The 25,571-nt window shown below is 47.3% G+C and overlaps 1 protein-coding gene across 1 annotated transcript in view; it reads left to right on the top strand.

The window, feature by feature from the left end:
• LOC140429986 (ufm1-specific protease 2-like) overlaps positions 1-20,565 on the top strand; it is a 116,369-nt gene extending 95,804 nt beyond the window's left edge. The window contains exons 9-12 of the mRNA XM_072517562.1: positions 106-227; positions 6,348-6,430; positions 13,283-13,407; positions 20,317-20,565. Of these exons, the coding sequence (XP_072373663.1) occupies positions 106-227; positions 6,348-6,430; positions 13,283-13,407; positions 20,317-20,400 (414 nt within the window). The 3' untranslated portion in view covers positions 20,401-20,565. The remainder of the gene's footprint in view (positions 1-105; positions 228-6,347; positions 6,431-13,282; positions 13,408-20,316) is intronic.
• The last annotated feature ends 5,006 nt before the right edge of the window (positions 20,566-25,571 follow it).

Genomic DNA, 25,571 nt, shown 5'->3' with positions numbered 1-25,571 from the left:
TACAGTTCGATGCAAGAGTGTCTGATGCATGTTTTCTGCTCATTAACATTTTGCCACTTCCAAAAATTGTGATTTTGTAAGCTGTTTTCTTTTTTGCATTTTCAGAAGTTGATGGCAATTAAAGATAAATACATGCATGTTGTGATAGGAAGAGAATGGCTTGAACCTGAACAGATATTAGCAGCATTGAATAGTTTTAATATTTCAGCTATCATCGTTGATGACGAGTAAGAAAAACATAAAAGCAATATGATCATTATAAATTAAGCTTTGGTCTGTCTTTCACTGTAAGCCATAGTGTAAACAGCTAGACACAGTTGAATATTGTTGGACACAGTTCTATGTTATGAACATATCTATATCTATATATACATAAAATATATCTATTGTAAACTGGAGAGAAAGGTTTTGTGCTGAACTTCAAGCGTCCCTTCTTTTTAGCTTGTTTTTTGACATTCTCGAGAATGTATCAGCACAAAAGAAGAGTAATTGAAAATTTGTGCCTGTGTCAGCATTAATGGGTGGAGTACTTCTCACATAAGAACATAAGAACTTGGAGCAGGACTAGGCCATCTGGCCCCTCGAGCCTGCTCCACCATTCAATGAGATCATGGCTGATCTTTTGTGGACTCAGCTCCACTTTCCCGCCCGAACACCATAACCCTTAATCCCTTTATTCTTCAAAAAACTATCTATCTTTATCTTAAAAACATTTAATGAAGGAGCCTCTACTGCTTCACTGGGCAAGGAATTCCATAGATTCACAAACCTTTGGGTGAAGAAGTTCCTCCTAAACTCAGTCTTAAATCTACTTCCCCTTATTTTGAGGCTATGCCCCCTAGTTCTGCTTTCACCTGCCAGTGGAAACAACCTGCCCGCATCTATCCTATCTATTCCCTTCATAATCTTATATGTTTCTATAAGATCCCCCCTCATCCTTCTAAATTCCAACGAGTACAGTCCCAGTCTACTCAACCTCTCCTCGTAATCCAACCCCTTCAGCTCTGGGATTAACCTAGTGAATCTCCTCTGCACACCCTCCAGTGCCAATACGTCCTTTCTCAAGTAAGGAGACCAAAACTGAACACAATACTCCAGGTGTGCTCACAACAACCCTGTTGCTTTTACTCCTTTCCAAAATCTGTCTACCTATCTGCTCCTCTATCTCCCGCTGGCTGTTGGGAGGCCTGTAGTAAACCCCCAACATTGTGGCTGCACCCTTCTTATTCCTGGTCTCTATCCACATAGCCTCACTGCCCTATGAGGTGTCCTCCCGTAGTACAGCTGTGATATTCTCCCTAACCAGTAGCGCAACTCCTCCACCCCTTTTACATCCCCCTGTATCCCGCCTGAAACATCTAAATCCTTGAATGTTTAGCTGCCAATCCTGTCCTTCCCTCAACCAGGTCTCTGTAATGGCAACAACATCATAGTTCCAAGTACTAATCCAAGCTCTAAGTTCATCTGCCTTACCTGTTATACTCCTTGCATTAAAACATATGCACTTCAGGCCACCAGTCCCCTTGTTTTCAGCAACATCTCCCTGTCTGTTCTTCCTCAGAGCCATAGTGGCCCTATTTCCTAGTTCTCCCTCAATTTTTTCACCTTCTGACCTATTGCTCCGGTACCCACTCCCCTGCCATACTAGTTTAAACCCTCCCATGTGACACAGCAAACCTCGGGGCCAAAATATTTATGCCTCTCCAGTTTAGATGCAACCCGTCGTTCTTATATAGGTCACACCTGTCCAGGAGGAGCTCCCAGTGGTCCAGTTAACTGAAACCCTCCCTCCTACACCAGCTTTTTAAGCCACGTGTTTAGCTGCTCTATTTTCCCGTTTCTAGCCTCACTGGTACGTGGCACAGGGAGTAATCCCGAGATTACAACCCTAGAGGTCCTGTCTTTTAACTTTCTGCCTAGCTCCCTGAACTACTGCTGCAGGACCTCATCCCCCTTCCTGCCTATGTCATTAGTACCAATATGTACAATGACCTCTGCCTGTTTGCCCTCCCCCTTCAGGATGCCCGCTACCCGTTCTGAGACACCCTGGACCCTGGCATCATGGAGGCAACATACCATCCTGGAGTCTCTTTCACATCCACAGAAGCGCCTAACTGTGCCCCTGACTATAGAGTCCCCTATGACTATTGCTCTTCTGCGCTTTGACCCCCCCTGCTGAACATCAGAGCCAGCCGTGGTGCCACTGCTCTGGCTGCTGCTGTTTTCCCCTGATAGGCTATCCCACCCGACAGTATCCAAAGGGGTATACCTGTTTGAGAGGAGGACAACCAGAGGGGATTCCTGCACTGACTGCCTGCCCCTTCTGGTGGTCACCCATCTCTCTGCCTGCACTTTGGGTGTGACCATAGTTATATAACTGCTATCTATGATGCTTTCTGCCACCTGCATGCTCCTAAGTGCATCCAACTGCTGCTCCAACCGAACCATACGGTCTGTGAGGAGTTCCAGTTGGGTGCATTTTCTGCAGGTGAAGCCATCCGGGAGGCTTCTGCCACATCTCACAGTCAGAGCACTGCACCCCTCTAATTGACATTGCATTAATTAATTAGTAAATTAAATTTAAAAATAATTTTTTTTTAAAAGTTACTGTTAACTATATGTTTCCTAGCACTAGATTTCTATTATAAATGTAAATGCTAAATACAGTACTGTCCAGTCTCTGGTTTAGATACCCCTTTAAATTATGATTATGTAATTAATTAAGTATGTTTAATTAGTTTAACAATATTTAATTTTTAAATTTAGTGCAGTTTCTCTATCAGCCAATCAGGTCACAGCTTTCCTGTGATGTCACTTTTCAGTCTTTCCCCCCTCCCCCAGTCAGATCACTCAGAATAGCAGAATATCTAGCACTTACCTGTTCCCAAGCTGCTCCCCGTATCTCTCTCTCTCTCTCTCCCGCTCCCGAAAATGAAGGCCGCTGGAACCTGGGGGTAAGATTTTATATCACCTACCTTCCCAAGTTGCTCCCTGCTTTTCTCCCTGTTTCCCGGAATGCACTCTGGATCTCTCCCCACAGATTTCCAGTTACAAAGCCAAACGAAGGAAACAGAACAAAAAGGGAAACAGCACCTCCTCCCACTCCATGCCAAATTTAGGATGTGTCTCCTTCATCTGCGTAAAGCTTACAGAGTGCGTTTTCTGTCTTTTATACAAAACACAGCTGAACAAGATGAGTCACACTATTTCAGCTTCAAACAGAAGAATACAATGTGCACCCTTGTGCCACTAAACAGGCCTCAGGTGACTGACAGAAAACTGCCTCTCAGCAATTCGGGTGGGGGCAGCTTCAGCCAATCAGACACTGAGCTGGTCATGACCTTTTAACTGAAAAACTGAAAAACAGTTTTGAAGAGTTAATTCACCAATTACTTCTTTAATGACCACACTGCCCAAATGACCAAGTTCCAATTCCCACTCTGGCTGTGTCTCACTCACTCAGGATGTGTCTCCTTCACCTGCGCAAAGAGAACGGGCAATATAAATTGATATGTTGCTATTTAGACCTTAGCTGGGTTATTGAGAAAATATCAGCCATGATTGGATTTCGGATCAGACTCGATGAGTCGAGTGGCCTAATTCTGCTCCTATGTCTTATGGTCTTATTGTGTCCAATTTTGAGCACCACCATTTTGCAACACTTTCCAGTCCTATGGGAGGGTATAGGTAAGAATTCCCAGAATTATACCGGGGAGGACGATCTTCAGTGATCTGAGAGAGACAGAAAATGCTGGAAATACTCAGCAGGTCTGGCAGGAACGTTTCAGCTCCGAGACCTTTCACCAGAACTGGGAGAAGTTAGAAGCGTAATAGGTTTTGAGTAAGGGAAAGGAGCAGGGTGGGAAAAAGAAAACAAATTCTGTTCTTTATGACATGCATGAATGGGTGTAGCTGTCAGCCCTACTCAAAAAGTGTGACTCAATCCTCAACAAGCAATCCTTCAATTGGCACCCCACCCACTGGTTTGAGAGAGGACAAAGGAGTTTTTAAAAATGTCAAATTGGATAAGTCCCCAACCTGTCTGGTATTTGACTGTCAGCAATTTTATGGTGGGGGATATCATGCTGTGCAAGATTTCCACTGTCATTAAAATATACAAGTAGAAACTCAAGCGGGAGAATTCATCTAAGAAGGTCGTGCAGTGCTGGTCCGAGGAAACAGAAGAGCTCTTACGTGACTGCTTAGAGACAGTGGACTGGTCCATATTTAAGAACTCAGCGACCAACTTAAATGAGTATGCCACCACCATCACAGACTTCATCAGCAAATGTGTGGATGACTGCGTGCCAAAGAAAGCAGTACGTACGTTTCTCAACCGGAAACCATGGCTCAATCGCGAGATTGACTCCCTACTGAAGGACAGATCTGAGGCGTTCAAGGCAGACGACCCTGACCTATACAAGAAATCCAGGTACGACCTCCGCAAAGCCATCCGAGATGCCAAGAGAGAATATCAAATCAAGCTAGAGTCACAGACAGACTCTCGGCGGTTGTGGCAAGGACTAAACAACATAACAAGATACAAAGCAAAGCCGAGCAGTATCTCCGCCAGCAACGCACCCATCCCCGATGAACTCAATGCATTCTATGCTCGGTTCGAGCAGGAAACCAATGATCCGCTGACGAGTGCCCCAGCAGCCCATAATTCACCTATACCCACCATCACAGCTTCCGAATTCAGATCGGCCTTCCTGAAAGTGAACCCACGGAAGGCGACGGGCCCGGATGGGATCCCTGGTCGTGCAATAAGGTCCTGTGCGGACCAGCTGGCAGAGGTATTCGCGGACATCTTTAACCTGTCCCTACTCCACTCCGAGGTCCCCACCTGCTTCAAGAAGACCACCATCATACTGGTGCCAAAGAAGAACCTGGCAACGTGCCTCAATGACTACCATCCGGTGGCCCTGACTTCAGTCGTAATGAAGTGCTGCGAGAGGTTGGTCATGAAACGCATCACCTCCATACCCCCAGAATGCCTTGATCCACTGCAATTTACATACCGCCACAATAGTCCTCAATACCGGGGCCCCGCAAGGCTGCGTACTTAGCCCCCTACTCTACTCCCTGTACACATACAACTGCGTGGCAAAATTTGGTTCCAACTCCATCTACAAATCTGCTGACGATCCGACCATAGTGAGCCGGATCTCGAATAACGACGAGTCAGAATACGGGAGGGAGATAGAGAACCTAGTGGAGTGGTGCAGTGACAACAATCTATCCCTCAATGCCAGCAAAACTAAAGAGCTGGTCATTGACTTCAGGAAACAAAGTACTGTGCACACTCCTGTCAGCATCAACGGGGCTGAGGTGGAGATGGTTAGCAGTTTCAAATTCCTAGGGGTGCACATGTCCAAAAATCTGTCCTGGTCCACCCACATCGACGTTACCACCAAGAAAGCACAACAGCGCCTATATTTCCTCAGGAAACTAATGAAATTCGGCATGTCCACATTAACTTTTACCAACTTTGACAGATGCACCATAGAAAGCATCCTATCGGGCTGCATCACAGCCTGGTATGGCAACTGCTCTGCCCAGGACCGCAAGAAACTTCAGAGAGTCGTGAACACCGCCCAGTCCATCACACGAACCTGCCTCCCATCCATTGACTCCATTTACACCTCCCGCTGCCTGGGGAAAGTGGGCAGCATAATCAAAGATACCTCCCACCCGGCTTACTCACTCTTCCAACTTTTTCCATCGGGCAGGAGATACAGAAGTCTGAGAACACGCACGAACAGACTCAAAAACAGCTTCTTCCCCACTGTTACCAGACTCCTAAATGACCCTCTTATGGACTGACCTCATTAACACTACACTCTGTATGCTTCATCCGATGCCGGTGCTTATGTAGTTACATTGTATACCTTGTGTAGCCTTATTATGTATTTTCTTTTCTTCCCTTTTCTTCCCATGTACTTAATGATCTGTTTAGCTGCTCGCAGAAAAATACTTTTCACTGTACCTTGGTACACGTGACAATAAACAAAAATCCAAATCTAATAGGCTCCCGTGCTATTTTCTGGGCTCATTAAACCTAACAGTAAAAGAGAGATTGGAGCCATTGGCTCAAGTAGGTTGGAGCCTTTTTGGGTTAATAAGTACAGAAGAGCCTTCAACCGTTCCTCCATTGAACTTGGCCTCTCTATCCCTCGATTGCGGACCTTATCTCCCCAAACTCTGATCTCTCATTCTGTCCATCCCAATAGGCATTCTCTCCCAGCTCCCCAAGCCTGCATCTGTCACTTCCTCCTGACTGCTGCTCTCTTCCCTGAAAATAACAAAAATTATAGGAAGCAAATTAAATACTTCAATTTTTACAGGACAAATGTTGCGAAACCTGTGGATCTTTATGCTCATTTCGAAGAACAAGGAACTCCAGTTGTGATTTATAAGTCTGTGATTTGTGAGTTGATCCATTTATTATTTCATCTTCAAATAGTTATTTGGTAGCACAGAACTTTGAACATTGCTGAAAAAAATACATTTTGTCAAAGCTTTTTGTCTTGCACTCATGAGGCCAATCGCAAGAATACCAATGTCAGGGGAAACAACTGTTTACTGTATAAGAAGAGGGTATTGATTGAGCCACAGGTGAAGTTAGCTGTTTCACGCTGCTCCTATGCAAAGGGGCAAAGTGAGTAGCAATTGCTACTGAAGGAAAGATGCCATCAAGCCAAAAGAATGTTCTGCCATTCATACAATAGTGATATGGTATACGAATTTCAATGCCAATGTGATGCTAGGTATGTAGAGCATACGTTCCAAAGACTGGCGGAGGATTGTAGCAAACTGCATGTTCGCAATGTGCAAAGTACAGACAGTACACGACCAACCCGAGCTTGTAAAGATTAGTTGTGATTCAACAAAATTAGCTCGATAATCCTCAGTGTGCTAAAAATTACACTGACAAGCAATTTAAGATTGTCACTCAGGCTCATAGTGTGGCATAATTGTGTGTACTGGAAGCTGCATATGTTAAAACACAAAAAGAACAGATACACACATTGCGCCTTTTTTATTCTTTCATAGGATGTGGCATCATTGGCTGGGCCAGCATTTATTGCCCATCCCTAACTGCCCTTTAATTGGGGCCATTTAAGAGTCAATCACATTTCTGTGGATCTGGAGCTACATGTAAGCCAGACCAGGTAACAGTGGCAGATTTCCTTCCCGAAAGGACATTAGTGAACCAGATTGGTCCTTAAGACAATCAACAGTGCTTTCATGGTCATCATTAAACTTTTTATAAATTCCAGATTTGTATTGAATTCAAATTTCACCATCGGCCTTGGTGGAATTCCAACCGTGGTCCCCAGAGTGTTATTCTGAGTCTCTGGATTACAAAACTAGTGACAATACCATAATATCACTGCCTGTCTCTGTTAAACAAAACCAGTGACATTCATTCATTGGTTCATTTCACAGGTTGAAATGAACTTGACCAGTTAGAGACAAGTTTCCTGGTTCAAATTTCAAACAATGATTGGAAGTTAACTGTCAGTCACCATCAACTCGTGCATTCTCCATGCCCATACCCCTTTACGATATTGATAATTCTATCAATTTGCAGGGTTCGTTATTAGTCTGCAACATCTTTGGATTTTATTATTTAACTAGTTTAAATTAAATGGTTTAGTTTGAATTTCCATTAGTGAGACAATGGGCAAAGATAATTGGAATGCTTTGCAGCTGTTTGTTACAAACAGATATTTACTTGTTTTACAATTTAAGTTGCACAAGAGTTGTCAGCAGGTCTGTTTGAAGAAATGGCTAAAAATTGTTTGTTTTTAGAAATGACACCTTGGGCAGGATTCTCCGACCCCGCGTTAGGTAGGAGAATCGCCGGAGGCGGGGGGTGGGTGGGGCGTGATTCACGCGACACCGCCCTGACGCCGGTCCGCTGATTCTCCAGTGACCAGAGAATCGGCGCCATTGGCGCCAGCGCGATCGGCGCCCTGGCAATTCTCCGCGCGTGATGGGCCGAGTTAGGCCGAGTCCTGCCGGCGCCGTTCAAATGTGGATTAGGGGTGAGGGGGATCGGATCCCGGGGGGTCTCCACGGTGGCCTGGCCCGCTATCGGGGCCTACTGATCGGCGGGTGTGCTTATACTGGTGGGGGCCTATGTTCCTCCGCGCCGGACCCCTGTAGCTCTCCGCCATGTTGCGTCAGGGCCGGCGCGGAGAAGGCAACTAGCACGCTGCATGCAGTCGCACCAGCCGTAGCACGCATGCGCGGACCCACGGCGCCCGTTCTGACTCCGGTATCGGCAGCTGGAGCAGCGTGAGGCTCTCTGTGTGGCACAGGATCCCTCAATTGTGGTCCTGGTGCGCCTGAAAAGAGTCGTGCTGACAAGGGCCGGCCCTGTTGTGCTGAGGAGTGCAGCATAGTAATCTGTGTGATCCTGGGCACATTTCTTGAGATGCTGAGTTGAGCATGCAGCCCATTCCGCCGGGCTGTTTGGCTGTGGGTATAGGGCGGTTGCTCCATGATATGCTCAAAGTCCCATGTGTGTGAATAGTCTCTAAATTCAGTGGAGATTAATTGGCGGGTGTTTTCTGTCTCTGAGGTATCCCGTGTGTGGCGAAGTGTCTCTTGAGCTTTATGATGACTGCGTTACTCGACATCCTTGGCAGGTCATCGAGTTTAAACCACCCAGAATATGGATGTTGTATACCATTCTATTTGACCAAGGGAGGCCCAGGACCTCATTTAAGTGCAGCGGTTATTTTGCTTGAGTGCATTGCATGGTGCTTGGTGCACATCTGGAGGTTTCCCTTTTCATGTCAGCTTACATGGACGGTCAGTATAGTGATTCTTTAGCTGTATATCTGGTTGCTTCCAACCCAGGGTGCTCCTGGTGAAGTTGTACGGTGCAGTACCTCTGAAGAACAGTCAGGATTACGAATTACTAGCTACGCAGTATCAGTAAGTTAATCTCTGATGCAGAAGAATATGTGGAGCTTGATGCTCATCATGATGAAGGGTTTGATTCCCGGCTTGGGTCACTGTCTGTGCGGAGTCTGCACGTTCTCCCCGTGTCTGTGTGGGTTTCCTCCGGTTTCCTCCCACAGTCCAAAGATGTGCAGGTTAGGTGGATTGGCCATGCTAAATTGCCCTCAGTATCCAAAAAGATTAGGTGGGGTTACTGGGTTATGGGGATAGGGTGGTGGTGTGGGGCGTAAGTGGGGTGCTCTTTCCAAGGGCCGGTGCAGACTCGATGGGCCGAATGGCCTACTTCTGCACTATAAATTCTACGTTCTATGTTCTATGATGTTGCGCACTTGTCTGCATGTGATGTTCACTGATAAGGTATCTTTGAGTTCCTGGATTCTATGAGAGAGGAACCTCTATTGTCATGATATTCATGTCTTCTTTGTGATGTTCCTGGATGCAGGAGAGAGCATCAGCCAAGTGCAGCTTCTTACCATATTTGTAGACAAAGCTGAGGTTGTAGCATTGCACCTTTAGCATCATGCATTGCAGCCGTGCAGCCACAGTGTGGAGAGGCTTCTTTAAAATGGTTCTGAGTGACTGGTGATCTTTTCCAAGAGATGCAAGGAGACCACATATGAAGACATGAAATTCCTGGCAGGTGATGATTAAAGCAAGAAGTTCCTTTTCAATCTGTGCTGAAAGAGTCTCAGTGTTAGTGAGGACCCTTAAAGCAAAGATTATTGGTCTACCATTCTGGATGCAGACTGCACTAAGTCCATGCTTGGAGGCATCTACTGATATAAGTGCAGGTGCTCGAACGTCTAAGTAATGTAGCAACAGTGGGGCTGCGAATGCTCATTTGAGTCTGTCGACGACCGCTGTGCGGTGCTCTTACCAGCACCATTCGATGTTCTGGTGGAGAGGTTGATGAAGAAGTCAAGTGACCTCACTGTAACATGGGATGAACTTAGAAATTTGTCATACTGAGAAAGCACGGTAAAGTGTGTTTTCCCATGGTGATGGCCATCCATCATCTAGCCATTGTCTGGTCTGGTTGAGGCTTTACACCATCTGTGAACAAATGGCCCACGTAAGGAACCTGGTTGATCCTGAATCTGCATCTCGCAGGGTTAAGCTTGACTTGGATGGTTCTGTTTCTGTTGAGGACAAGACAAAGACGTCCATCATGTTCTTGCATAGACTCCAAACAAGGATGTCATTAACAATGATCTCACAAAGTTGGCCTAGAAAGGATTGCTCCATGTATTGTTTGAAAACCATAGAGATCCCATAGAACATACGAGGAAAGTGATATCTGCCTATCAGAGATATCAATGTGATTAGTTTTGAGGATTCTTCATTTAACGGGATCTGTTAACTCTCAAGTACTTCCTCTTTTGAGCAGCTGTTTTTCTAACCGCAGTTTGTTCCGAAGAACGTCCTAGAAAGGGCAGGTGTCGGGGCATCACTCACAAACAGAGCGTTCCAGGAGGTAGATGAATTGGGTATCCTGCCGGTAAATTATATTCATATTATTTGCACGGTCCACCTGGGGTCTGGGTGGGAACCTCTTCAGGGCCGGGCGTGAGACCTGTTTTTTGCATCTCACCCGATTTTCCCGGCCACCGGGATTCACCGCTGGATGGCAGCTCCGGAGAATCCTTCCCATGAATTTGGTCAGTTTCAAGGATTCTTCATCTAATGGGATCTGCCAGAACCTGCATTTCACACCCAGGATAGTGAACAACTTAGTATTTGGCATATCTGCCACCACCTGTCCCTCTGTATTCATAGGGTGAGGTCTGAGCAGTACCTTGTTCAAGTGCACTGGATCAATGCATATCCTGACAGTACCATCTTTCTTTACTGCAGCCGCCATTGCTGAAACCCATTTTGTGGCCCCATATATAGAAGTTACGACACCTAGCACTGTCATCCGATGCAGCTCATTGACTATTTTCTGCTTCATGGTTATTGGCACTCATCTCGAAGCACAAAATATTGGTGGTCCCAAGACATCTAGTCTCACGTGGTAAATTACTGGTAGCTTACCAGTGACATCACAGATGAAGAGGTCTTTGTACTTTATCATTTTGGGGCCTGGTATTGTAAAGCATGCACCTCTGGACAAAGTTGGATGAGCCACAGTGTAATACTGTCCCAACGAACTGCAAAAGGCAGATTTAGGATCAGTCAGGTTCCTTATTTACTCACAGCCAATGGAGTAAAGCCAGATCCAAACCTAGCAGTTGTCTTACATTCTGGTCAACTATATGAATCTTGAAACTGCTCTGTGTGCAGTGGAGAGTGGTTACACCCTCGGTGTGGATGGTTTGTCCATCATGATATCCATCTGAGTCCAGTGCTGCATATGGATATAGTTCAGCTGGGCAATATGTTACACTTTGCTCCAATGTCAATTTTTACCTTCAGTCTTGTGTTATTGCAAATCATGCTGAAATGAAATGAAAATCGCTTATTGTCTCAAGTAGGCTTCAAATGATGTTACTGTGAAAAGCCCCTAGTCGCCACATTCCAGCACCTGTTCGGGGAGGCTGGTACGGGAATTGAACCGTGCTGCTGGCCCTCCTTGGTCTGCTTTAAAAGCCAGCTATTTAGCCCTGTGCTAAACCAGCCCCTTGGTGGTGAAGATCTCACCGCTTTTCTGTGAGGGTGTTGACAATCTCACTATAGATCACAGCTGGAGGCTCTGTGGTTTCGCTGCTTTGACTCCAGTTTGTTCACCTTGCTGAAGCTCCTACACTTGGAGGACTGACCGGCTACAATGTGGCTGGCGGCAGAGAAAGGCTGTTGTGGTTTTTCATAGAATCCTTACAGTGCAGAAGGAGGCCATTCGGTCAATCAAGTCGGCACCAACCCTCTGAAAGAGCATCCTAACCTAGGTCCACTCCCCCGACCTAGCGCCGTAATGCCTGCTAAGCTTTGGACTTGCATGGCCAATCCACCTCACCTGCACATCTTTGGGCTGTGGGAGGAAACTGGAGCACCCGAAGAAACGCACTCAAACACAGTGAGAATGTGCAAGCTTCACACAGACAGTCACCCAAGATCGTAATTGAACTCAGGTCCCTGACACGGTGAGGCAGCAGTGCTAACCACTTTGCCGACCATGCTGCCCACTTTCATCTGAAGCATTGTTGCTTCACAGCGCTAGGAACCCGGGTTCGATTCCTGGCTTGGGTCCCTGTCTGTGCGGAGTCTGCATGTTCTCCCCGTGTCTGGAATGTTCTCGTTGAAGACGAGTGGATCAATGTGGCAACGTTCATGTGCCATACTGCCAACCCCTGACACCACGTAAAAGTGCTGGGTTCCCAAAATCTGACAACAAGGGCTTGTAATAAACAACACTTTATTCACTAATTGAGAAGCCACTCCATCTTGTGCTCTGCCCGCGCTCCGGGGAAAAATGCCGCGGACCCTTTTTGTAGCCACGTCATCACGTAACCACTTGGACTGCAACTTTAAAGACAGAGAAGAAAAAGACATCACCTCTGCTGGTGGCGTTCAAGTACTAGGAACTTGAGGGATGAGGAACTTCCATGTTGTCTTCACTGCTTTGTGTTAAGTATTATGTGAAATCTTTCTTAATAAATTCTACTTCATTCATAGGCACTGGTTATTTGTACCTTGTTAGGCCAAGCGCAACTGAGGACCCTACTGTTAGTAATCAAGAATTCAGACCTTAGAGGTTTTAACTTGAAGGAAATTCTACCTCAAAACCATAAAATCTTACACCGCTATCAATCAGAGTTCTCTTACCAACCAATCACTACCCGCATCTCATACAGTATAAGTTGTTATTTCCCTTGACATTGATATTCTTGCTATTATCCTGATGAGTGCAAAATGAAAAACTTTTACAAAATGTGTTTTTCAGCAATACTCTATTACTTTTTCCTTAACTTTTAAACATTTTTAGAATTCTGCATGAAAATGTGGATGATAAATTGTGTAATTCACGTGTACTTTTATTACATATTTCCAGTGGCTCTTTGCATAACAATTAGTAGCAGTTACTGTGGAGGAGCAATGATTGGACATGTTTACACCGTGATGTTCAGCTACCTCAAAAATAAGAACAAAACTTTTATTTAGCAATTCTTGATGTAAAATCTTTGAAGAAGTATCAGAATGGACTCAAAACATTAACTCTGTTTTCCGCTCTGGATGCTGCCAGACCTGCTGAGTTTTCCCAGCATTTTCCTTTAAAATTCATCATGGTGTGATTAAATTGATGTGTTGATTCCTTAGTTACTGATGTTTTTACTTTTCTTTTTGCTTCTACCACTGAATAAAACAGTTTCTGAACCTAAGGCTTATATATTGCTGGGAGTAGCAACGAATGAGGACTCGAGTGCCAAACAAGTCCTCATGTTAGACACAATGTACACAGGAACTGATGACTTGGCCTATATAATTCAGAAGGTAAATGTTCAGGAAGAGAAGCAGCACAATTTATTTATCGAATTGTATTTGAATCTGTCGCGGGTTTTCCCGCTGAAATCAAATTAAACATTTTTGACATCGTTGGAAAGGCTGGTATTTGTTGCCCCATCTATAATTGCCCTTGAGAAGGTGGCAGAGAGCCACCTTCTTGAAGTGAAATTTTCTGTAGCGGTTTGGTACAACTGAGTGGCTTGACAGGCCAGTAAGAGTCATCTGCATTGCTATGTCTCACAACACATGTAGCCCAGAAAAGGCAAGGACAACAGATTTTCATCCCTGGCGATTATCTGTGAATCAGATGCATTTTTTTAAACAATCCAATGATTTCATCATTATTAATACTGACTTGCTTTTTATTCTGGAATTATTATTCAATTGAATTCAAACTCCTCCAGCTGCAGTGGAGGGATTTGAACTTGCGTCCCTGGAGTATTTAGTCTAGGTCTCTGGATTATTAGTCCAATGAAGTATTAGTCAACTCTGCTCCATAGTTTGATTTTATCAAAGGATTTGTAATAGTGAACTGGTTTATCAATTTATGCTTTTAAAAATAATTTTGGCTGCCTTATATGAAACGCCATCTGAGAATCAAGCACATTTTTCAATTCATTTACAGGATCCATGTTAGTTTTGTGAGTTGGGCAATTATTGTCTGAACCCAGCTCGGCCTCCTCCAATGGTTCCCAGCATCATAGATGTCAGCCGTCGGCCAGTTCGATTCACTCCATGTGATATCAAGAAATGGCTGAAGGCACTGATACTGCAAAGGTCATGCCAATATTCCGGCAATGGTATTGAAGACCTATGCTCCAGAACTTACCACGCACTTGGCCAAGCTGTTCCAATACAGCTACAACACTGTCATAATATATACCAGTATATCATGGTGCAGACACACACACTGATGGACACACAGCAAGACCAATCAACACACACAACACCGCAGCCAATCACCAGTTAGAGCACACTCACTATGTAGACAGAGGGCATCAGAGTTCCCGTTCATTAGGAAGGATAGAGCTTACATCTTACAGCACAGATCTTCACCATGTGCTGAGTGCATAGACTGGTTAGGACAGGCATAGGTCTTTAGTTTAATTTAACATCGTGTTAACCCACAGTGAAAGTATGTTCAACAGTTTCTAATTTAATAAAGTAGTGTTGGACTATTTTAAGTGTTGGTGGCCTGTATGTGTTCCACGGATCCAGAGCACCCAACACAACATGATACCAGGATTTTGAGGGATATTAGAACTTCTTAGACCTACCTGCAAGTGATCTGCCTTCCACCAGCATACAGCCATCCTGCAAAATGGACAGCGTCCGCCCGCCGCCGCCACTCCACATCACCGGTAACCTAGGGCCCAACTGGAAGATATTCAAACGCTTCCAGCTCTACCTTGAAGCCACAGACCGGGAAGATGCCTCAGACACCAGGAAGATCGCTCTCTTCCTATCCACGGCCAGGGAACATGCCATCCACATTTTCAATTCTCTCACCTTTGCTGATGATGAAGATAAATCAAAATTCAAGACGGTCCTCCTCAAATTTGACACTCACTGCAGGATAGAGGTGAATGAAAGTTTTGAGCGCTATGTATTCCAACAGTATATGCAGGGTAAGGATGAACCTTTCCAGTCCTTTCTCACCCACCTCCGCATCCTTGCGCAGTCCTGCAATTACAGGCCCACCTCCGACTCAATTACACGCGACCAGATCGTTTTCGGTGTTCAGTCGAACCCCCTACGCCAGCAGCTCCTCAAGGTAAAGCAGCTGACCCTAGCAATTGCCATCCAGTCCTGCGTGATACACGAACACGCCATTAGTCAGTATTCCCACATCCAAGCAGCTGAACCGGCACGGCAAGGTCCCCACGAGGCAGAACGGGTCCAAGCAATCGAGCAACTCCAGGGCCTCAGCATGGATGAGGGCGGCCATTTCGCGTGCTTTTCGCGGACTCCCGCGCTTGTGCGCACCGATCGAGGGGACGGCAACGTCGACGAACGTACTGCACAGGCGCGCAACACGTACGACCGCACCGTGCATGCGCTGTGGCGCGGCGAACGTACTGACGCTACAACGTGCAGCGACTGTGGCTCCGCCCACTTAAAGCAGCAATGCCCTGCCAAATCCCGGCGATGCCTGAGATGTAGCAAATTTGGCCACTATGCTGCTTTATGCAGATCAGCTCAGCCTGCCAACTCTTGTTGCTCCAGCCAGCCTCGCAGGATGCCTCGACGCCTCAAAAGGATTCTGGCAAATCCAGCTCGATAAATCCAGCAGGAAACTCTGAACATTTAACACCCCCTTTGGCAGATATTTTACAACAGGATGCCGTTTGGGATCATCTCTGCATCAGAAGTGTTCCATAGGATTATTGAACAAATGATGGAAGGTATTGAAGGTGTTCGCGTCTATGTCGATGACATAATCATTTGGTCCACCACCCCGCAGGAGCATGTTAGTCGCCTCCAGCGCATATTCAGACGTATACATGAGCATGGCCTCCGCCTCAACAGGGCCAAATGCTCTTTTGGTCAGACAGAGCTTAAGTTCCTCGGGAACCACATCTCCCAATTCGGTGTGCAGCCGGATGCGGACAAGGTAGCTGCCATCACAGCTATGAAAACACCAGAGGACAAGAAGGCGGTCCTCCGATTTCTGGACATGGTCAATTCTTTAGGGAAATTCATCCCTAACCTCGCCTCTCATACCACGGCTCTCAGGAACCTGGTCAGGAAGACGACAGACTTCCAATGGCTCCCTGCTCACAAGCGCGAATGGAGAGAACTCAAGACGAAACTGACCATGGCCCCGGTCTTAGCTTTCTTTGATCCAGCAAAGGAGACCAAAATTTTGACCGATGCCAGTCAATCCGGCATTGGGGCATTGCTCCTTCAACGTGATGAGGCCTCATCATGGGCCCCCGTTGCAAATGCGTCACGTGCGATGACCCCCACGGAGCAGCGCTACGCGCAGATAGAAAAGGAGTGCCTGGGCCTTCTGACCGGTGTGGTTATGTTTCACGATTATGTCTATAGACTTCCTCAATTCAACGTCAAGACCGACCATCGCCCGCTGGTCAATATAATACAGAAAGACTTGAACGACATGACGCCTCATCTCCAGCCTATTCTTCTCAAACTCCGGCGATACGACTTCCAGCTGGTATACACCCCAGGCAAAGACCTCATCATTGCTGACGCTCTCTCCAGGGCAGTCAACACTCCATGTGACCCAGCGGGATTTGTCTGCCAGGTTGACGCCCATGTGGCATTTGCGGCCTCCAGTCTACCTGCCTCGGATGAACGCCTCGTCCAAATTCGCCGCGAGACGGCGGCTGACCCCTTGCTACAGCATGTCATGCGCCACCTAACGGACGGGTGGCTCAAGGGCCAATGCCCTCAATTCTATAATGTCAGAGATGATCTGGCGGTAGTAGATGGGGTTCTTCTAAAACTGGACCGCATTGTCATCCCGCATAGCATGCACCAGTCCTAGAACAATTACACGAGGGCCACCTTGGCGTGGAAAAGTGCCGCCGACGGGCCCGAGAGGCAGTGTACTGGCCCGGCATTAATGAAGACATAGCCAACACAGTGCTTAACTGCCCCACTTGTCAGCGCTTCCAGACGGCCTAACCATGTGAGACCCTGCAGCCCCATGAGTTGGTCACGTCACCATGGACCAAGGTGGGCATCGAACTGTTCCACGCGCTGGGTAGATACTATGTCCTGATCATGGACTACTTTTTGAATTACGGTTGCACGACCTCACCTCGTCTGCAGTCATTTGTGCATGTAAAGAAACCTTTGCTCGACACGGCATCCCACTCACGGTTATGTCGGACAATGGCCCCTGCTTCGCCAGCCAAGAATGGTCCAACTTTGCCAGGCGGTACAATTTTGCCCATGTGACGTCCAGTCCACTGTACCACCAATCCAACGGCAAAGCAGAGAAGGGAGTACATATCGTCAAACGGCTCCTATGCAAGGCAGCCGATGCTGGGTCCGATTTCTACCTTGCCTTGCTGGCCTATCGTTCCGCCCCACTGTCCACTGGCCTGTCGCCAGCCAAGTTACTCATGGGTCGCACCCTGAGGACGACGGTGCCATCCATCCATGTCCCAGACCTCGACCACGTTCCGGTCCTTCTCCGGATGCAGCTGTCTCGTGCACAGCACAAGGCGGCTCATGACTCCCGTGCAGCTGATCTCCCTGCTCTGGCTCCAGATGACAACGTCCGCGTCCATCTTCCGGATGGTGACTGGTCTGCAACCAGTGTTGTCCTTTGGCAGGTGGCCCCCCGCTCATTCCTGGTTCGTCTACCAGATGGCTCTTTTCTGCTACGCAATCGACGCGCCCTTCATCTCATTCCACGCTCGCCACGTGATCCTCCACTGTTGCCTCGCCCTCCTGCTGACCCTACCACGGAGTAAGCAGAGCTCCCTGTCACTCTGCCTCCCTTGACTTTGACGCAGTCCAGCCCGCTCCTGAACCGGTGGCTCTCGACCCACCCTTGAGGCGGTCACCCAGAATTCGTCGCCCACCTCAGAGACTAAATTTATGAACTTTTTGAATTTATGGGCTCTCTGAATTGTTTCGTTTCTTCGTTTGATCGTTTCCCTGGTTTGTATATCGTGTTGATCTCGTTATTCTTGTTGCATACTGCTTCTCTGCATCAGGCACCTTCCCATGTAAATAGCTTAGTTCTCATGTACGTAGTCCTGTAAATATGCCTTTGCACCCCACACGTAGTTAAGAACATTCTCACCACGCATTATTTATTGCCACACACATACATTTTCTTTATAAAAGGGGGGATGTCATAATATACACCAGTATATCATGGTGCAGACACACACATTGATGGACACACAGCAAGACCAATCAACATACACAACACTGCAGCCAATCACCAGTTAGAGCACACTCACTATATAGACAGAGGGCATCAGAGTTCCCGTTCATTCGGGATGCAGCTTCTCAGAAGGACAGAGCCTACAGCTTACAGCACAGATCTTCACCATGTTCTGAGTGCATAGACTGGTTAGGATAGGCATAGGTCTTTAGTTTAATCTAACATCGTGTTAACCCACAGTGAAAGTATGTTCAACAGTTTCTAACTTAATAAAATAGTGTTGTACTATTTTAAGTGTTGGTGGCCTGTATGTGTTCCACGGATCCAGAGCACCCAACACAACAAACACTGGCATCTATCCGGCAATGTGGAAAATTGCCCGGTTAGGTCCTGTACATAAAAAGCAGACCAAATCCAACCCGGCCAATTACCGCCCCATCAGTCTACTCTCGATCATCAGTAAAATGATGGAAAGGATCCTAAATATTGCAATCAAACGACACTTGCTTAGCAATAACCTACTCACTGACACATTTTGGTTGCGTCAGAGCTACTCAACTCCTGACCTCACTATATTCTTGGTTTAACATTGACAAAAGAGCTAAAGTCCACAGTGAGGTGGTTTCCTGGTTATCAAGGTTGCATTTGACCAAGTGAGACAAAAAGGAGCTCTAACAAATCTGGTGCCAATGGAAACAAGGGGGAAATTTTCTGCTGGGTCAAGTCATACCTGACATGACGGAAGATGGTTGCGGTTGTTGGAGGTCAGTCACCACAGCCCCAGGGCATTTTAAGAGTCCTGAGGTCATTTAAGAGTCAACACATTGCTGTGGATCTGGAGTCACATGTAGGCCAGACAATCATAGAATCACAGAATTTACAGTGCAGAATGAGACCACTCTGCCCATCGAGTCCACACCGGACCTTGGAAAGAGCACCCAACTTAAACCCACACCTCCACCCTAGCCCCGGAACCCAATAATCTCCACCTAACCTTTTTGGACACTAAGGGCAATTTAGCATGGGCAATCCACCTAACCTGCACATCTTTGGACTGGGAGGAAACCCACGCAGACATGGGGAGAACGTGCAGACTCCACATAGATAGTGACCCAAGCCGGGAATCGAACCTGGGACCCTGGAGCTGTGAAGCAACAGTGCTGACCACTGTTCTGCCATGCCACCCTGGGTAAGGACGGCAGGTTTCCCTTCCCGAAAGGACATTAGTGAACTATTAGTGAACATTAGTGAACCAGATGGGTTTTTATTGCAGGAACTCCTCAGGGTAGTGTCTTAGCCCAACCATTTTCAGCCAAGGTCATCAATGACCTTGCTTCCATTATATGATCAAAAGTGGAGATGTTCATTGATGACTGCACAATGTTCACCGCCATTTGCGACTCCTCATAATGAAGCAGTCCATGTCCAAATGCAGCAAGACCTGGGCAAAAGCCAGGCTTGGGCTGACAAGTGGCAAGTTACCACACAGTCACCACGTAATGGCCACCTCCAACAAGAGAGAGTCTACCATCGCCCTTGACATTCAGTGATATTATCATCAGCAAATTCCCCGCATTCTGGGGCTCACAGAGGCTCCATCGGTACCACCTTCCAAACCCATGACCACTACCACTTAGAAGGCCAGGGGTAGCAGATGTATGCAACACGAATATCTGGAAGTTCCCCCTGAAACATGCACCATCCTGACTTGGAACTGCATCACCATTCCTTCACTGTGGCTGGGTCAAAATCCTGGAACGCCCTCCCTAGCAGCACTGTGGGTGTACCTACACCGCACATATTGCAGCAGTTGAAGGCAATGGCTCACCACTACCTTCTCAAGGGCCGTTAAGAATGGGCAATGAATGCTGGCCTAATCAATGAAACCTACAACTCTTGATGGCATTAAGAAATGTACTTTTTCTCTGCACTTGTTTAAAGGTTGTTCATCTCATTCATAAATAGGATGATTCTGCTGCTGGGATTCACACTTGTTCTAAGTACCCATTTTACCTTGTGTATTTCAGGCTGTCAAGTGGCAAGGAAAAGAATTCTGGGATGAAATGGAGGATTTTGGTCTATGCCTGCCTCAGCGGCCAGAGGGTGTATAAAGCTAGCATTACCTGAGTTCATGCAGTTTCTAGAACTGTGGCTAGAAAAATAGAATTTTCAGATGCTCTGGACTCTTACAATCTTTATGTACTTCAAGCCAAACAAGATACTGAATGTTGAGTACATGTGCTTCACATACCACAATAAAACAGCAGCTAAATATATCTTCACTGTTTTATTGCTTCATAGTTGAACTGTAAAGATCAAAGGAGCTCATTGGAAAGCAATTGGTTCAAGTTTGACTTTACTGTGGTTTCCTTATCTGTTCAACAATCTAATATTTTAATACCATTGAATCCATGGAATCAAAGAAACTGCAGAAATTTAAGAAACCTTGCCCGCTTTAAAGGTGGATACAGGAATTACCGTTGATACATCTGGATTTCACATTATTAAAGCACCGACAGCAGACTTTGTTCAACAATGCAAACTTACACAAGTGTACCATTAAGATGATAATTACCCAATAGAGGGGATGGAAGAAATCATGAGGACTCTAGGGGAATATGGCCGGTCTTTGGGCTATAAGCTTAATATGGGAAAGAGTGAGATGTTTGTGGTCCAGGTGAGGGGACAGGAGAGGCGACTGGGAGAGCTGCCGTTTAGGTTAGTGAAGGGAAGCTTTAGGTACCTGGGCATCCAAGTGGCGCGGGAATGGGACCGGCTGCAAAAATTGAATCTGGTCTGGCTGGTGGACCAAATGAAGGATGATTTTCGGAGATGGGACGCGCTTCCGTTGTCTCTGGCTGGGAGGGTGCAAACGGTGAAGATGACGGTCCTCCCGAGATTCCTATTTGTATTTCAGTGTCTCCCCATCTTTATTCCGCGGTCCTTTTTCAAGCGGGTCAACAGAGGGATCACGGGCTTCGTCTGGGCGGGCAATACCCCACGAGTAAGGAAGGTAATGCTTTAGCGGAGTCGGGGAGAGGGTGGGCTGGTGCTGCCAAATTTTAGCAACCATTACTGGGTGGCTAATATAGCCATGATCAGGAAGTGGGTGGTGAAGGAGGGGTCGGCATGGGTACGTATGGAGGCGGCTTCATGTAAGGGCACCAGTTTGGGGGCGTTGGTAACTGCGTCTAAACCGTTCTCGCTGGCATGGTACTCCACCAGTCCAGTGGTGGTGGCGGCCCTGAGAGTCTGGGGCCAGTGGAGGCGGCATGTGGGAGCAGTGGGAGCATCGGTCTGGGCCCCAATCTGTGATAATCACTGGTTTTCCCCGGGGAGTATGGACAGGGGGTTCCAGTTATGGCGGAGAGTGGGGATTGAGAGGATGGGGGATATGTCCATGGAGGGGAGCTTTCCGGGTATGAGGGCGTTGGAGGAAAAGTTTGGGCTGGCAAGGGGAAACGAGTTCAGGGATCTGCAGGTGAAGGACCTCCTTCGTAAACAGAGGGTGGATAGGAGAAGGAGCATCTCGGACATTTATAAGGAGCTTCTGGGTCGGAGGAGATGCAGACCGAGGAGCTGAAGCGCAAGTGGGTGGAGGAGCTGGGAGGTGAGATAGAGGATGGTCTATGGGCAGACGGGTTGAGTAGAGTCAATGCGTCTGCAACATTTGCCACGCTCAGCCTGATACAATTTAAGGTTGTTCACCGGGCTCACATAACAGTGGTCCGGATGAGCAGATTCTTTGGGGTGGAGGACAGGTGCGCAAAATGCGTGGGAGGACCAGCGAACAATGTCCACATGTTTTGGACATGTCCAAAGCTTTGGGGATTTTGGCAGGGGTTTGTGGATGTCATGTCTAAGGTTTTAAAACAAGGGTGGCGCTGGGTACAGAGTTGGCGATTTTCGGGGTGTCGGAAGACCTGGGAATCCAGGAGGAGAAAGAGGCAGACGTTGTGGTCTTTGCTTCCCTGGTAGCCCAGAGATGGATACTATTGGCATGGAGGGACTCAAAGCCCCCAAAGTCAGAGACCTGGCTATCGGACATGGCTAGCTTTCTCTGTTTGGAGAAAATCAAGTTAGCCTTGAGAGGGTCACTGTTAGGGTTCACCCGGAGGTGGCAACCGTTCGTCAACTTCTTTGCGGGAAATTAATCATCAGCAGACGGGGGTGGGGGGGCGGGTGGGGGGAGGTAGTTTAGATTAGAGTCGGGGGTCAATAAGTGTGGAACCTGTACGAGAGGTAAATGGCTTTTGCACTATGTTTATGGTTTCATGTATATTGTTTATTTTGTTGTTGTCACTGTTGGAGGGCATTTTGTGATACTGGATTATGATAGAAGTTATAGGTGGCCCGGTAACTACATTTGTGCTCCTATATTACTTTTGAATAGTTCTGATGAGACAAAAGGTACTCATTGGCTTAGATGCCTGTTTAGAACAGGCAATTTGTGGAAATAGACAGTGTAGACACAATGCTTGTTAATATCAGAAAGGACACAAAATGGCTGTTAACTATTTTAGCAATACTAAAGACACAAAATGGCTGAACTCGCCACTTTCCTTTAATAATAAGTTACAAACTGTGTAAACTACCTTGTGAGAACCTAGGGAGTATTTCAACAGCCGCTGATAACAGCTTCACAGAACAAGAAATGCTATGTGTCCTTGATAAGATCAAGGACCCCAGTTGCAGACAGGACAGCATTATGTTCGTTTTGAATGACTTCTGTATGAAATTAGGGGGCGGGTAAGTCAACACCCACTTTAACCATATATGTGATAACTGGGATGCTAGGAAAATTGATTGACTGCATGTAATGAAGTGTGGCGCGAATAGAGTTGATTGATTGTATGTAAATGAGAATACAACTAATTCCGCCCCTTGAATCTGTATATTAACCCATGTGAGCCTTAGCTCAAGGGAGAAAAGGTGCTATCAAAGGCTGTAGAGCCTCAGGCCTTTCCTCCCAGAATTCTGATATAATAAACTGCTTTTTTTACTTATACTCAGGCCTTCGTATGAATATTTTCACCTCTAACATTTGGCAGGATGTTGCTGAGCCGAAGGCCGCTCGAGCCAGTGGACAATGCAAGTAGTCAAACCTTTGACCGCCAGAAATTAGAGTCACACGGCGAGGCGGACGAACGACGAAGCAACATCCAACGAATCTGGTATCAAGGCCAAGTGAGTAAAAGATTCAGTGTAAAATTTATTTTTTGGGGGGTTTTGTTCTGTTGGTCCGCTATACCATTTACTTTAGTACTAATAAGCTGCTCGAGGACCCATGCTGAGCCTGAATTAAGAGGGCAATTGAGCCCACATGTGATGGCCAGAGTTAGATGGGAATCCGAGACGCACAGACTGTTGAGTGTTAACGGTCGTGGAATTTGCCATGACATTGCCAAACCAGGATCACCACCCTACAGGAGTGGACGAAAGGTAAAAGCCTCTGAGCACAGTCGCCTAGGCACGCCGGATGGAAGGGGGGCACAAGGCCACTTTTCTGGGGTCCCCAGGGATCCATGAGTCTGGCGTTTGGGTAAGAGCAAAATATTCTGGTACAAAAAACAATGATCAGAGATGGATGGGATCCCGACGCAGCCCCTGTAGAACAAAGGAGTCATCTTAGTTCACCAGTTAGAAGGACAAATGACAGAAATTAAGTGCATTCCCGTGCAGCGTTACGCTAATAATGTAAATGACAGATATAAAGCTTTCACACCATTTGAAAAACAGGCTAGTTTAAAGGAATTGAGCTCTCACTCTCCCACATTCACACCAAATCATTTTAAGCATAGCAATAAAGCGAGAAAAGATAGCGACAGTACAGATTGTGCAAACTTGCAAAAGAATCACAGGGAACTGCTACAATTACGGCTAAGGGCTGTCCTGGAATGTCTCCAGGAGAGGGGAAAGAAACAAGCTCCCTGGGAATGGACATTTTAAATTAACTAAAAGTTTAGACATGTCCAAAGGAAAAGAAAAAAAATCAAATAAAGTAAAAATCCAAAAGATCAGACCTTGTGGTCATTGAGGAATGAGAAGGGGAAGGTACAATGTCCCAGAAACGTTGTAACCCAATTAATAATAGTGGAAGCCGGGTGGGTTTCAATAAGACACAGTAAAAAAAAGGGTCTGAAACGCTCAATCAGCTTTTTGTTCCGAAATATCTGTGGATGACAAATCCCCCTCCCAAAACAAAAAAAAGGGGCGAAATTCTCCGTTATCGGCGGAAATTGCGCCGATCGGCGCAAAAAACGGCGCAAATCCGACTTGCGTCATGTTGGAAAAATGGGTCGATAGTCTCCGGCCCGAAATGGGCTACCAGCGACGTAACGGGATCCGCGCTTGCGCAGTGGTTCACGCCGTGCAGCGTCATACGCGCCGCACGGCGTGACGGCTCATAAGGCCGCGCTGCTCCCCCCGACCCGACCGGAACACCCGACCGCAACACCCGACTGGATGGCTGGCCGTCGCTCAGCCCCGAGGTTCGAGTCACGCGATGTGGAGGCGCTCCTGGACGCGGTGGAGCAGAGGAGGGACGCCCTGTATCCCGGGCACAGCCGCAGAGTTGCCCCACGCCACAGCCGGCGTCTGTGGAGGGAAGTGGCAGAGGCTGTCACCGCTGTGGCCCTGACACCACGGACAGGCACCCAGTGCCACAAGAAGGTGAACGATCTCGTCAGAGCAGGCAGGGTGAGCCTCCCCCATATCCCCCCCTCCCCATATCCCCCCTCCCCCATATCCCCCCTCCCCCATATATCCCTCCCCCATATCCCCCCTCCCCCATATCCCCCTTCCCCCATATCCCCCCTCCCCCATATCCCCCTCCCCCATATCCCCCCTCCCCCATATCCCCCCTCCCCCATATCCCCCCTCCCCCATATCCCCCCTCCCCATATCCCCCCTCCCCATATCCCCCCTCCCCCATATCCCCCCTCCCCCATATTCCCCACTCCCCCATATCCCCCCTCCCCCATATCCCCCTCCCCATATCCCCCCTCCCCCATATCCCCCGTCCCCCATATCCCCCCTCCCCCATATCCCCCCTCCCCATATCCCCCCTCCCCCATATCCCCCATATCCCCCCTCCCCCATATAACTCCCCTCCCCCATATCCCCCCCTCCCCCATATCCCCCATATCCGCCCTCCCCCATATCCCCCTCCCCCATATCCCCCATCCCCCATATCCCCCATATCCCCCCTCCCCCATATCCCCCATATCCCCCCTCCCCCATGTCCCCCATATCCCCCCTCCCCCATATCCCCCATATCCCC

This window comes from Scyliorhinus torazame, chromosome 9, assembly GCF_047496885.1.
Source record: "Scyliorhinus torazame isolate Kashiwa2021f chromosome 9, sScyTor2.1, whole genome shotgun sequence".
NCBI classification, from domain to species: Eukaryota; Metazoa; Chordata; class Chondrichthyes; order Carcharhiniformes; family Scyliorhinidae; genus Scyliorhinus; species Scyliorhinus torazame.
The sequence above is the reverse complement of the archived record's forward strand: the minus strand, read 5'-3'. Positions and strand labels throughout refer to the sequence as shown.